This window comes from Microtus oregoni, unplaced genomic scaffold (assembly GCF_018167655.1).
Source record: "Microtus oregoni isolate MIOR12 unplaced genomic scaffold, Mior012 000008F_ref0000371, whole genome shotgun sequence".
Taxonomy (NCBI): domain Eukaryota; kingdom Metazoa; phylum Chordata; class Mammalia; order Rodentia; family Cricetidae; genus Microtus; species Microtus oregoni.
In genome coordinates this window covers 16,857,569-16,871,355 of record NW_024543067.1, presented here as the reverse complement: position 1 = coordinate 16,871,355, position 13,787 = coordinate 16,857,569, and the positions used below count along the sequence as shown (strand labels likewise).

Here is a 13,787-nt window from a genome sequence, read left to right as displayed (position 1 = left end):
CCACCGCCAAGGCTTCCCTCCAGCTCCCTCACCTCTCCGTCCCCTCGAGCGGGGACCCTTTGCCCGCCGTCGCGAGCCCTAGGCCCCCTACCCCTTTCCCGGTCTGGCCTTGGCTACCCCGAGGGTGACAACTCGCTCTTCCCCGCCCCCTCCCCTCCTCCTCTCCAGCCCCGGCCAACCCATTCATCCAGCCTTTGTCTCCCGCCCCCTCCTCGCCCTCCCCCTCCAAACCCCCCTCACCGCTGCCACGTCGTGGTTTGAAGGAGCCAATGGGCGGGCGCCGCCAGGTGTCTCTTACCTGCACCACGTGGGGGAGGGGGAAAGGGGCGGGCAGGTAGAGCCACATCCCAACACAGAAAGGCTTTCAGCCATTGCTCGCGCCTCCCTGGGGTGCAGCTGGGCTCCTCGGCTTTTTTTCATAGACGCACCAGCAATTGGATACAGAAAGGGAAGGCCTGCTGCTCCCTCCTTCCACCCCCCTTCCTGCCCTGGGTGTGGAGCGCCGGCCAGGTGTGGGCTTGGGTGGTTGGTTACCGCCTTTTGCCCTGGCGGCCGCGAGGAGGGGGGTGGGCGCTTTCTTTTTCTCTTGGAAGAGGCTTTTAGCACAGGTTTTCTCGTTCTCACTTCCAACCCCACCTCGCCACCTCCCGAACCCCCTCCTCCCCCTCCCCACCTATCGTCATGACGGCGTCTCCGGATTACTTGGTGGTGCTTTTTGGGATCACTGCTGGGGCCACCGGAGCCAAGCTGGGTTCAGATGAGAAGGAACTGATCCTGCTGTTATGGAAAGTCGTGGATTTGGCCAACAAGAAGGTACTGCACAACGTTCTGGTCCAAACAAGGCGTGGGGCAAGAACTTTATCGTATAAGTTAGAGAGGAGATAGAGGGCTTCTTCTTTTTTTCTTTTTTGTTTGCACGCGTATGGAGCGGGGCCCCGAGGCCTAGAGAATCCATAGTAAAGCAAACCTTTTGACTAAACCACCTTGGGGCCATTTCAGTCTTCCGAAACCTGACCCAGGTAGAGAGGCCCGCGCTGCCGAGACACGTTCTCTGCGGGTCGTGGGACGCCTGGGCCAGGCTGTGGTTCTTGGGGCGCTGGGGTTCCTTCTAGGGCCTCGGCGACTTGATCCGGGTAGGGTGGGGGTGGGGCGGGGGAGCCGAGACCAGATCCCTCCCTGGCCGTCCAGGGAGCCTTGATTCTGCTTCTGGGTACCTGGAAAGCCTCGAGCCGCCCGGGGGAAGGCGGGGAGGAGGAAGAATTTCCAAATTGAAAAGGGGGAACTGACCCCTTATTCTCCACCCTTCACTCCCCAAGTTGGGACAGTTGCACGAAGTACTAGTTAGACCGGATCAGTTGGAACTGACGGAGGATTGTAAAGAAGAAACTAAAATTGACGCCGAAAGCCTGTCTTCCGCGCCGCAGCTGGACCAAGCCCTCCGACAGGTGACAGTTTGGGCCGGGCCACGCCGTCCACCCCCATTTCCGCGGCCCCCAGACCCGACCCAGCTCTGTGACTCCACGCCCTCGTGGAGCGGCCTCCCTTGTTTCTGGGGCGGGGTGGCGAGACTCCCAGCCTTGAGTGTGGGCGTCCGGCCGGAGGGCGGGGAGGGGCTCTGGAGGGGGGCTGCTGTGCTTCTTCCTGGCCCCCCGGGTCTTGGGATAGAAAGGGATAGAAATTCGCAGGACTCCTGTGTAGTTCTTTGGGCGGGAGTATCAGTCGCGTTTTCCCCCGGCGAAGTTTGAATCCTAGCTCCCGCAAGCCCAAGCGCAGTCCCTAGTGGGTCTGGGTCTGCAGCCCAGGCACGTAGACGAGCAGACCATCCGTGCACCCGTCATCCCGAGCTACTTCTAGCTCCTGAGCGCCCGCCTGATTTCAGCCTCAAGTCTTAATTTCCAAAGGCTCGGCTTCCTCATTGCTTCTTTAGTGCCTTGATTGGGATCCTAGGGAGGGGTTGCAAGTACGGACCTGTGGGCCTGCCTGTTGGGTCACCGTGGAGCTGGCGGGATCCCCTGTAGGAATTGAGGTGACCTAAAAACTGGCTGCCTTGCATGCTGACGGTTGCTAGAAACCTGGATAGGGCGGGTCTCAGCACCTGTGCAGCGCCGTGTTCTGCGCTCTCCCAGCCTCTGCCTTAGCGCAGGAGTCTCTTATTAAAGGAGGAAGTTATTTCTACAGTATTTTCTAAGAAAGTGTTACCCGCCTTACAGCGTTCTGCTTATTCAGTACCCCCCGCGTGCGTATCGGAAGTGGGTGATTTAAAGCTGGAACATCCCAACATTTAAAAGGCAGCCCCGTGGAATGATGTAATCTGGAGGCAAAATGTGAAAAGAGACCTCCGATAGGCTCATCCTGAATATAAGGGTTGCTGGTTAGTGAAACCCACTTCTCCCCAGCGGAAAAGCTGCAGATTGGTTGGAAAAGCATCCTTGCCTAGGACAAAGTGACAGATTGGGGGTGGGGGTTGTGATAATCCCCGCGTCTGGCCTCAGAGTCCTCAGGACGATTTTTCTCTGATTATCTTCAAGTTGGGCCCCTTTGACATGTTTGTAAATTTTGCTTTCGTTGCCCTCCTCCTGTGTTCTTGGTTCTTGCAGTTTAACCAGTCGGTGAGCAATGAGCTGAACATTGGGGTAGGCACTTCCTTCTGTTTGTGTACTGACGGGCAGCTTCATGTCAGGCAGATCCTACATCCTGAGGCTTCCAAGAAGGTAAGAGTGCTGGTTTCTGGAGAAGTGGATGTTCTCAGCGGGGGTGACTTGGGGAATCTGAAAACAAACGAACAAACCATGTGGTTTATTCAAATATGTTTATTCCGGCTTCTGGAAAAACAGCTGTACTTTGGGGGTTGTCTGGAGGCTTTTTAAAACATCATCCAGATTATTATTATACTTTTAAAGAAGGGCAGACCGGGACTTCTGTCTAATGGTGCAGCTTTTCGTTTTGGAGATGTAAACATGTTTTGAATCAAAAGGATGGTGGTGAAAGTCTCAAAGTGGCCTGAACTTGAAGCTGCTGTACTTGCAAGCAGGTGATAAAACTGTAGTGAACAAGGGGTAACACGGTAGATTTAACATTATGTATATTTTATCACGATTGAAAAACTCATGTAATTTTCATGGAGGTGTCTAGGATTGGAGTAATTTTATAGGTATCCATCAGTGATTAAAACATCATCTTTGTTATGTATTCAGCTTGACACTGCATTTTCCAAAGCTAATATAAGGTTTGAATTTTTGTCACTTACAGTAGAAAAGACTGGTATTTTACTGCCTTGAGGTAATTTTCTTGTGTGAAATGCTTTATCAATGAAAGAGAATCAAAAACCTTCTAAACTTCTAAATACTTTTATTTAGGGCTGTTTAGATAACGATTACCAACATAAACAATATTTTAGAACACTCCCTTAGATTTGAAGTGTTGAAAACCAAATATTAAAGGTTTTGTTTGTTTTTGTAAATGGGTGGATTTTTTTTTTTTTTTGAGACAGTCTGGCTCTGGAGTCCAGGGTAGCCTCAAAGTCCAGGCACTCCTGCCTCGTCTGTGTGCTGGGATTGAGGATGCACTGAAATCTTCTCTCAGTAGGGTTACCTTTACTGCCTTTTCTCAATGTGGAGAAGACCATGCAATAAGCAAAACTAGTCTTACCCTGGATCTCCCGTTTCTCTCGCTGGGAAGAGTGTTTTTGACAGGACAGTGACGAGCATAGACAACTGGCCCAGTGTAGCTGATTTGTGCTGATGTCGTTTCTCTCAACAGTTTGAGGTTAGCTGTGGCTGCACCGCAGAAGGGCGGGTACTGAGGCTGGAAAGATTGTGTGAAGCTAAGGTTGGTAGATTGACAGAGACATGGGCAGGTACAGTTAGCCCAGACTCCGTTGTCTTCATTCTCTGAAGCAGAAAAAGCTAGTAAGTTAGTTAAATGTATAATGGCTTGAAAGTCTGCAGAAGAAGCCCCAGGTCCTCCACCTTGAAGTTGATCAGTCCTTTATAGGAATCTTAGTAGCTGGTTGATGTTCTGGAATGGTCTACCAGTAACCATGTCATGAACTCAGAAGTACAAAGGAGGCGTCCCCTCCAACCCCCAAGTCATAGACAAAGGGCCTAGAGGCAAAAAACTTTTTACAATAATTTAACCTCTCCCAATTTTTTGAGATGGTTATAGCCCAGTGTTTTGGGGGACGGTCAGGTTCCAGGTTACAGGTCAGGGGCACTGTCCCCTGCCCCCTACCCCAGTTTCTTCTGTTTTTTTAGATAGCTTGCTTTGAAGGGGAGAAAACTTGTAGAGAAAATAAGTTTGCTGCACAGAAAACAATAGGTGAAAAATTTCCCTAACATTAGAGTATTATATAAATTATATATAAAATATATAATATATTGAATACTGTGGGTGGAAGCATTATTTTTGCAATAGCATTTATACTATACGAACTTGTTTACTTTGCTTTATAACTTAGTGTAATGTCAATACATTTATAAACACTAAATAAAATGCTTAGTCTTTCAAATGAGAATAGTGATTTAAACTGATGTTTTCTGTTGGGTGAGTTAGTGCTGTAGATTTTCATGACCATAAGGCTGTTGGGAAGATTCATGCTTCATGTAGTTCTTCAAACCAATGATGCTGATTTCACATACAGTATAAGGAGATCAAAATGAGTAGAATCCACTAGAGATGTTATTATATATTTAGTATTTCCTGGCTGGAGAGATAGATGGCCCAGCAGTTAGAGCACTTGCTCTTGAGAAGGACCTGGCTTTGGTTTCACATGGTGGCTCATAACCATCTGTAACTCCAGTTCCAAGGGATCCAAAGCCTGCTTATAACCGCTGTGGACAACAGACTTACTCATGGTGTACATACACATGAAGGCAAAATACTTACACATATAAAAATTTTTAAGCTTTTTTAAAAAACATGTATTTTTTTTAAAAAGAAAAGTAAATGGGAATTTCAAGTTTATGAACATTAACAATTATGAAGTTAAAAACCTCTAGGGCTAGAGGTGGCTCAGCCCATAAAGATGTTTGCCTCCAAGCTGAATAGAGTTCAGCCCTTCGACCCGCATGGTAGAAGGAAAAATCCTGATTTTTCCAAGTAGCTCTGACCTCCACATTCATGGCAAGTGTGTTGCTCCACCCAGCACATAATGTAAAGGGGGGGGGGGATCTAAATTCTTCCTTGTAAGAAGTTAGTTTTATCCAGAAACGGTGTGTATGAGTGTGAGCGTGCACGCACATGCAGTGCTGGTACACCACATTTCTCACACTGAGGTCAGGGGATAGATACTTTGGAGTCCATTCTCTCCCTCCACTGTGATGTGGGTCTCAGGGATCAAAATCAAGCCATTGGGTTTAGGCATTTTTCTCTCTGAGCCACTTGAGCAGCCTGTGGTTTGTTTGCTTAAGATTTATTTTATTTTTTGTATGTTTTGGTGTTTTGCCTGTACGGATCATGTGTGCCATGTGCATGCATGCCTGTGGAGGTCAGAAGAGAGTGTCAGATCCCCGGGCCTGAAGTGACAGGTGATTGTGAGTCACTGTGTGAGCGCTGGGAATTGAACAGGTGTTTAACTGCTGAGCCCCCATCAGCCTTTGTGATGCATAGTTTAAAATCCAATTCAAATTCTCAGGTAAAGCCAGAACAATGGGCAAAAACGGATATGGAACTATAATTTGGGTCAAAAGTAATCTTTTGCAAAGTATAGGGACTTCACTATTCCTAGCTTGTATAATAACAAATACGCATATTACTGGGACTCAACAGATCTTACCAGTTAATCGTAGACTAAATTTATCTGTGTAAAAACTGATACCTAAAACCACAGACGATCTAAAATGATAACAGCTGGAAAAAGTGTATTACAACCTGAAATACAACAACCCAATGTTGCACATATATAATAGCTTCAGAAAAGGTTTGATCGGGGTAAGGAGTGGCTCAGCACTTAGCAGAGGATCTGTTCGGTTCCCTGCCCTCACATCTGGGCTCCTGTCCCAGAGGTTCTGACAACCTCTTCTGGCTTCATGAGAACCCGCACACATCTGGTGTGCATGCAGGCAGCTCTGCATAGATACACAAGACTAAATTAAAATAAAATAAAAAAAAAGGCTTGATGCCGAGTGGCAGTGGTGCACACCTTTAATCCCAGCACTCGGGAGACAGGGGCTAGAGGACCTCTGTGAGTTCGAGGCCAGCCTGGTCTACAGAGCGAGTTCCAAGACAGGCAAGGCTCCACAGAGGAAACCCTGTCTCAAAAAGAAAACAAGCAGAAAACAAAAATGGTGTGATTAGAAGACATAGTGAAACAAAAACATTGTTATCTGTTTCATTACAATGAGATGACTTTATGAAATTGCTGCGGGATCTAGTGTATCGTGACCAAGCATTAAAAAATAGAGCCATTCCGCATTGAATTTTATATTTCTAATAATTATGGTAAATTGCACAATATTCCATTCATAGGTTCCTAGTTATTAGAGAAATATGCACCAGATTCATCTCGGTAACAGCATCTGCCTTCTCCTCCCTCAGAATGTATTACTACCTGAATGCTTCTATTCCTTTTTTGATCTTCGAAAAGAATTCAAGAAATGTTGCCCTGGCTCACCTGATATCGACAAACTGGACGTAGCAGCGATGGCCGAGAGTATCCTTTAAAGTTATTTAAGAAGGCTTTGTACCCCTATCCCGTGCTTTTCCTTTTCTTTTCTTTTTTTTCTTTTTCTTTTCCTTTTTTCTTTTTGTTGTTATTTATTTATTTATTTATTTTTTATTTAAGTTTTGGAATTAAGAGTGGTGTTATGGCCTGGAGGGAGGTTGCCTTCAGACTTGTAGGTATCCTCCCTGAGAGTCCCCGAGTGCTGGCATTAAAGGCATTAACCACTGTACCTGGTCAGGGAAATGCTTTAAACTTTGTCAGTGTGCATTCCTGTTGAAACTGTTGACATATACTGTACCAGAAGGAAGTAACGGTGTAAATGATAGGTGTCTTTCAGAGTAGTCATGACTGAACTGGAGCTGATATGTGGTTTAGAGGTTTATGTGAGGTGGCTGCATTTCTGGTAATAAGTATGTGAATGTATCTTATATAAGGGTGTGTGTGTGTGTGTGTGTGTGTGTGTGTGTGTGTGAGAGAGAGAGAGAGAGAGAGAGAGAGAGAATTGGAAGAATTTACATTGTCTACAGATCCCAAAGCCATTTGCACTTGGTTACTTTGGTCTTGGGGTCCATTTGGCTTCCTTGTAGTAGATAAGATTTTGCTTTGAAGTGCTAAGTGCCCTTTAGACTTGACCTGTTTAAAAAATATATACCAGCCAGGTCTTGTGATCATAATAAGATACTTGGGGGCATGATAAAACAGGGACTAAGCCAAGAAGTCATGGAGCACACCTTTAATCCCAGCACCGGGAGACAGAGGCAGGTGTGCACACCTGTGAGTTTGAAGCCAGCTAGAGATAACGTGGTGAGACTGTCTCTGAAAATAGAGAGAGGGAAGCAGATTGTCCCCTAAGAAGTATTTACTTACAGAGATAGTGTTTTCCCTCCTCCCTCCCTCCCTCCCTCCCTCCCTCCCTTTCTCTCTTCCTTCCTTTATTTCTTTTTAAGACAGGATCTCACTCTCCTACAGTTCACTAGGAAGACCAGAGATCCTTCTCTCTCCCAAGTGCTAAGATAAAGGTGTATGCCACCAGAAAATAGTATATTGGACACTTCATATATTGTTAAATTAAGTTTCAATGCTTAGAAATCTTAGATCACAAGGGTCCCAGTGTCTTTTATTTATAGAATCTCTTTAGTGTGCTGATAAGTAGTTGTATATTGATGTGACAGAAGGGGAGCTGAGAATTGGGCTGTGTTGGTCCTTGGGGTACTGGAGAGATGCTTCTGCAGTTAAGAGCTCTTGCTTGAGTGCTGGCCATCCACATGGGGTGGAACTCTAGGTTCAGGGGATTAGATCTTCTTCTGGCCCCTGTGGGTACCAGGTACCTACATGATGTGCACATATATTGTAGACATCACACATCCATATAAAAAACAAAAATTACAAAATCTTTTTAAAAATATTAATAGCCATGCAAATTTGTTTTCTTTTAACCTGGAGCATCATCCTTAAGTCCAACTTAAGTTTTTTTTTTTTAGGATTGTGGGGCTGCTGGTACTTATTGCCGTTGTCCTTTTTCTTCCCATAAGGCATCAGGCTGTTTTCAACTCACAATTCTCTGCTTCCACCTCCCTAGTGCTGGGATTTCACCACCAAAACTGTACATTGCTTAAACTCTCTCATTGTTTTGAATAACTAAAACCTCATTCCCCACCCCACCCCCACCCCCATAGGGTTTCTCTGTGTTATAGCCCTGGCTGTCCTAGAACTTGATTTCTAGACCAGGCTGGTCTTGAACTCACAGAGCTCCTCCTGCCTCTGCCTCTGCTTCTTGAGTGCCTGGGATTAAAGGCATGTACCACCACTCTTGTTTACTCTTAACAAGATCTTATAATTTTTTTTACCCTCTGAAGACCTTACCTCCACATAGTTGCTGAGGGAGTTAGGGAGCAAGCGTACGCATACAATGCAGTGATTAGCAAAATGCTAAAACTATTTGATGCAAACAGAATATTTCTATAAAATAGAAAATAAAAGTAACTAGAAAAAAAATCAAGGCCTGGGTATAGCTCACTGATAGAGTATGTAGAGGCCCTGGGTTCCCACCCCCACCCCCCAAAATAAAACCTTTACCTTGTAGTGTTCTCATTGGTAAAATGGTCTATTGCTGTGTACATGAGGTTCTCTGGGTAGGCATTTTTATGTTTCTCAGAGAGTTGACAATTCAGAGAAATCTTGATAAAACAAAATCCACCATTTTTCTTCTAGCAGTCTTGGTGGATGTAAGGTTGAGGCTTTGGGGCTTTTGGGGAATTTTTTTGGGTTGCTTCCTTGCTGTGGGCTATACTTCTCAGTGTATTTAGTAGCTGACCTTTGGGGGAGGGGTCAGCATGATGTACTAGTGGTTTGGTCTACTGCTTCCGCTGACCTTGGGTCTGTAAGTTATAACTAAGTCGAGCTGAACTTCCTCCTTCCATGCCTTGTTTTTGACATTGGAAGTAGCATTAAAAACAAAGACAGGATTTTCTGTTTCTTAAAATGTATCTGTTTTAAGGGCTAGAGGTCTAGCTCAGGTGGTAGAGTGCCTACTGCAGATGGAGCTCTGGGCTGGATACATTGTAATCCCAGCACTTGGCAGGGAGAGGCAGGAGGATCAGTGGTGGTTCAAGGTTCTCCTCCATGATGTAGCACATTCCAAGCCAGCCTGGGCCCTGCCTTTAAAAAAAGAAAAAAATGGATTCCATCCCTAAATGTTTTGATTAATGTTTGTATCTTTTTCCTTTTTAACATTTATAAATGCTATTAACCTTTCTTAGCAATCGTTTTTATGTTTCATTCCTGCTGGGATGAATTAATCTAACTTTCCATTCAGAGAAATAGATAATTTCCCAGCCTAGAGCTGCCAAACCAACTGCAGAGGTCAGAAGAGGCTGAAGCTGCAGACCATCTGCCTGAGCATGTCTGAGCTGAAGAACTGTGTTTTCTGAAAGCGCTAAACATTTCCCTTGTTAATATGGAAATGGTCCCGAGACTGCAAGTATGGAGTATGGAGGTAGTCATTACACGTATTGGATGATAGAGTCTTGGCTCTTGTTAGCTCGTGTATCCCACTAGTAACCAGAGTGTGCAGGTTGTCCCACTAGTAACCAGAGTGTGCAGGTTGACCCACTAGTAACCAGAGTGTGCAGGTTGTCCCACTAGTAACCAGAGTGTACAGGTTGTCCCACTAGTAACCAGAGTGTACAGGTTGTCCCACTAGTAACCAGAGTGTACAGGTTGTCCCACTAGTAACCAGAGTGTACAGGTTGTCCCACTAGTAACCAGAGTGTACAGGTTGTCCCACTAGTAACCAGAGTGTACAGGTTGTCCCACTAGTAACCAGAATGTACAGGTTGACACACTAGTAACCACAGTGTACAGGTTGACACACTAGTAACCACAGTGTACAGGTTGACACACTAGTAACCACAGTGTACAGGTTGACACACTATATTTTCCCTACTGTGCAGTTAGTTGTGTTATTTTTAAACCTCAGTTGTTTGAGATGGTCTCAAGTAGCCCAAGCTGATCTAGAACTTGCTGTGCCATTAGGACGATCTTGAACTCCTGATTCTCTGCCCCCACCTCTTAAGTGCTGGGATGATAGGCACGGTGGCCCTGGCCAGCCTGGTGTACTTTGTTGATTGGAATGCAAATGTAGAAATGTGGATTTGTTTGGAATGTCAGTGGCTATGGTACTGTGTTGAGATTTCTTCACTTTAGATCCAATTAAAATGTAGATTCCTGCTACTGTTGTTTTTGTTTCAGTTTGAAATTGGGGACTTTCTCTACAGTTTCAGGCTTGCTTGGAATTTGGGTGGTCCTGCATCAGCTCTTCCGGGTGCCCAGGTTTTGTGAATGACTGTCACAGCCAACTAAAATTCTTCTATTTTTTATAGTGATTTTAGATCAGAGCAAATTGAGCAGGGAGTGCAGCTTTTCCGCTAGTTTTCCCACCCTCCCCCACTGTCTGTGGCTCATGCTTACAAGTTTGTTAAAACTAGACCTGCCTCTTCTTTGTGTTGGATATTCCCCGATGGAAGTTTTGTAGCCCTAGTCATTCTGTGTGAAGGGAAAGGAAAGACAGGGTTGGGGATGTTGGGATGTGGCTCTGGTTCCTTCAACCCTTCTCGCCTTGTGTTTTTATGTTTTTTTCTGAAATCGTTTCTAGCCTAGGTTTAGGTGTCTGGAGTAATTCCAGCTCCGGGTGTCCTAGCCATTAGTGAGTTACACGATGCTGGTGGAAAGGCCTTATCTGTCAGGTGCACTATGCAGTACAGCGTCTTTAATCAGGAAGTGCGGAGGGTGATGATGGCATGGTGGCGTGTCTGTCTTTTTTTTTTTAAAGGAACTCTATTACATCCCTCAGAGAAATTAATACAAGTTACTTCGTATTGGCATTTTGATGATAGAGCCACTTGGTTTTTTCCCCTTCCTCTTCTCTCTTTCCTCTCTCTTTCTCTGTCCCTTCTCTGAAGAGGCAGCCTCTGCCTCCCTTCCTCTTTTTCCCCTTCCTCTGTTTGTTCTCTCTCTCTCTCTCTCTGTCCCCCCTTTAAGGAAAAGCTCCCTCCACTGCCAACTTCCCGAAGGCAAACTTCTGTCTCTCTTTCTGTTCCTTCTTCTGAATAGGCAGCCTCTGTCTCCCTCTTTTTTCCCCTTCCTCTTCTCTCTCTCTCTCTCTCTCTCTCTCTCTGTCTCTCTGTGTGTGTGCGCGCGCGCATGCGCGTGCTCTTCTGCCTCCCTTCTCTTTCTCCCTCCCTCTTCTCTCTCTGTCCCTTCTGAAGAAGCAGCCTCTGCCTTCCTTTCCTTCCTCTTTTCCCACTTCCTCTTTTCCCCCCTCCCTCTTCTCTCTGTGCCCCTTCTTCTGAAGAAGCAGCCTCTGCCTTCCTTTCCTTCCTCTTTTCCCACTTCCTCTTTTCCCCCTCCCTCTTCTATGTGGCCCTTCTTCTGAAAAAGCAGCCTCTGCCTTCCTTTCCTTCCTCTTTTTCCCCTTCCTCTTTTCCCACTTCCTCTTTTCCCCCCCTCCCTCTTCTCTTTGTGCCCCTTCTTCTGAAGAAGCAGCCTCTGCCTTCCTTTCCTTCTTTTCCCACTTCCTCTTTTCCCACTTCCTCTTTTCCCCCTCCCTCTTCTCTCTATGTGCCCCTTCTTCTGAAAAAGCAGCCTCTGCCTTCCTTTCCTTCCTCTTTTTCCCCTTCCTCTTTTCTCCCTCTCCTCTCTCCTCTCTCTCTCTCTCTCTCTCTCTCTCTCTCTCTCTCTCTGTCTCTGTGTGTGTGTGTGTGTGTGCGCGCGCACCTCTGCCTCCCTTCCTTTTCCCTTTCCCTCTTCTCTCTGTTCTGGCTATGACAAAAAATGCTGCTATGAACATAGTTGAGCACATGTCCTTGTGGCACGATTGAGCGTCCTTTGGATATATACTCAAAAGTGGTATTACTTGGTCTTGAGGAAGGTTGTTTCCTAATTTTCTGAGAAATCTCCACACTGACATTCAAAGGGACTGTACCAGCTTGCATTCCCACCAGCAATGCAAAAGTGTTCCCTTTACCCCACAACCTCTCCAGTATAAGTTATCATCAGTATTTTTGATCTTGGCCATTTTTACAGGTGTAAGATGGAATCTGAGTTGTTTTGATTTGCATTTCTCTGATGACGAAGGGTGTTGAACATTTCTTTAAGTGTCTTTCAGCCATTTTAGATTCCTCTGTTGAGAGTTCTCTGTTTGGGTCTGTACTCCTTTTTTTTTTATTGGATTATGTGATATTTTGGTGTCCAATTTCTTGAGTTCTTTGTATATTGTGGAGATCAAACCTCTATACTGTAGCTCTGTAGTAGAATTTGAAGTCAGGAATTGTGATGCCTCCAGAAGTGGGTTTTTTGCTTTTCCAAATGAAGTTGAGTACCGTTCTTTGGAAGTCTTTGAAGAATTTTGCTGGGCATTGCGTTGAATCTGTAGATTGCTTTCAGTAGGATTGCCATTTTTAATATATTAATTCTGCCTACCCAAGAGCATGGGAGGTCTTTCCATTTTTCTGGTGTCTTCTTCAATTTCTTCAAAGATTTAAAGCTCTTGTCATACAAGTCTTCTACTTGTTTGGTTAGTTACTCTAAGATATTTTATGCTGCCGGGCGGTGGTGGCGCACGCCTTTAATCCCAGCACTCGGGAGGCAGAGGCAGGTGGATCTCTGTGAGTTCGAGACCAGCCTGGTCTACAAGAGCTAGTTCCAGGACAGGCTCCAAAACCACAGAGAAACCCTGTCTCGAAAAAAAACCAAAAAAAAAAAAAAAAAAAAAAAAGATATTTTATGCTATTTGTGGTTTGTGGCTCTTGTGAAGGGTGTTGATTCTCTGATTTCTTCCCCAGGCCTTTTATTACCAGTATACAGGAGGGCTACTGATTTTTTTGAGTTAATCTTGTATTCTGCTACATTACTGAAAGTGGTTATGAGTTGTAGAAGTTTCTTGGTAGAATTTTTGGGATCACTTATGTAAACTATCATATCATCAGCAAACAGTAAGAGTTTGACGACTTTTCCAATTTGTATCCCCTTGATCTCCCTTTGGTGTCTTATTGCTCTAGCTAGGACCTCAAGAACTATATTGAATAGATATGAAGAGGGTGAACAACCTTGTCTTTTTCCTGATTTCAGTGGAATCACTGGGAGTTTCTCTCCATTTAGTTTGATATTAGCTGTTGGCTTGTTGTATATTGCCTTAATTGTGTTTAGGTATGTTCGTTGTATCCCTGCTCTCTCCAAGACCTTTATCATGAAGGGATGTTATATTTTGTCAAATGCTTTTTCGGCATCTAATGAGAGGATCATGTGGTTTTTATTTTTCAGCTTGTTTATATGGTGGATTAACATTGACAGATTTTCATTTGTTGAACCATCCCTGCATCTGTGGGATGAAGCTGACTTGGTCATGGTGTATGATGGTTCTGATGTGTTCTTGGAATCGATTTGCTAGTATTTTATTTAGTATTTTTGCATCAATGTTCATGGGTGAGATTGGTCTGTAATTCTCTTTCTTAGTATTGTCTTTCTGTGGTTTGGGTATCAGGGTAATTGTAGCCTCATAAAAAGAGTTTAACAATGTTCCCTCTGTTTCTATTGTGTGGAATAATTTGAGGAGTATTGGTATTAGTTC

The 13,787-nt window shown here is 45.0% G+C and overlaps 1 protein-coding gene across 5 annotated transcripts in view; it reads left to right on the top strand.

Moving 5' to 3' along the window:
- The first annotated feature begins 369 nt into the window (after positions 1-369).
- Esrp1 (epithelial splicing regulatory protein 1) overlaps positions 370-13,787 on the top strand; it is a 55,977-nt gene continuing 42,559 nt past the window's right edge. For 3 of the 5 annotated variants that reach the window (XM_041657542.1, XM_041657543.1, XM_041657541.1), the window contains exons 1-4: positions 370-813; positions 1,317-1,445; positions 2,598-2,711; positions 6,535-6,649. In XM_041657542.1, the coding sequence (XP_041513476.1) occupies positions 682-813; positions 1,317-1,445; positions 2,598-2,711; positions 6,535-6,649 (490 nt within the window). In that variant the 5' untranslated portion in view covers positions 370-681. The remainder of the gene's footprint in view (positions 814-1,316; positions 1,446-2,597; positions 2,712-6,534; positions 6,650-13,787) is intronic. The other 2 variants (XM_041657544.1, XM_041657545.1) reach the window with 2 other exon arrangements.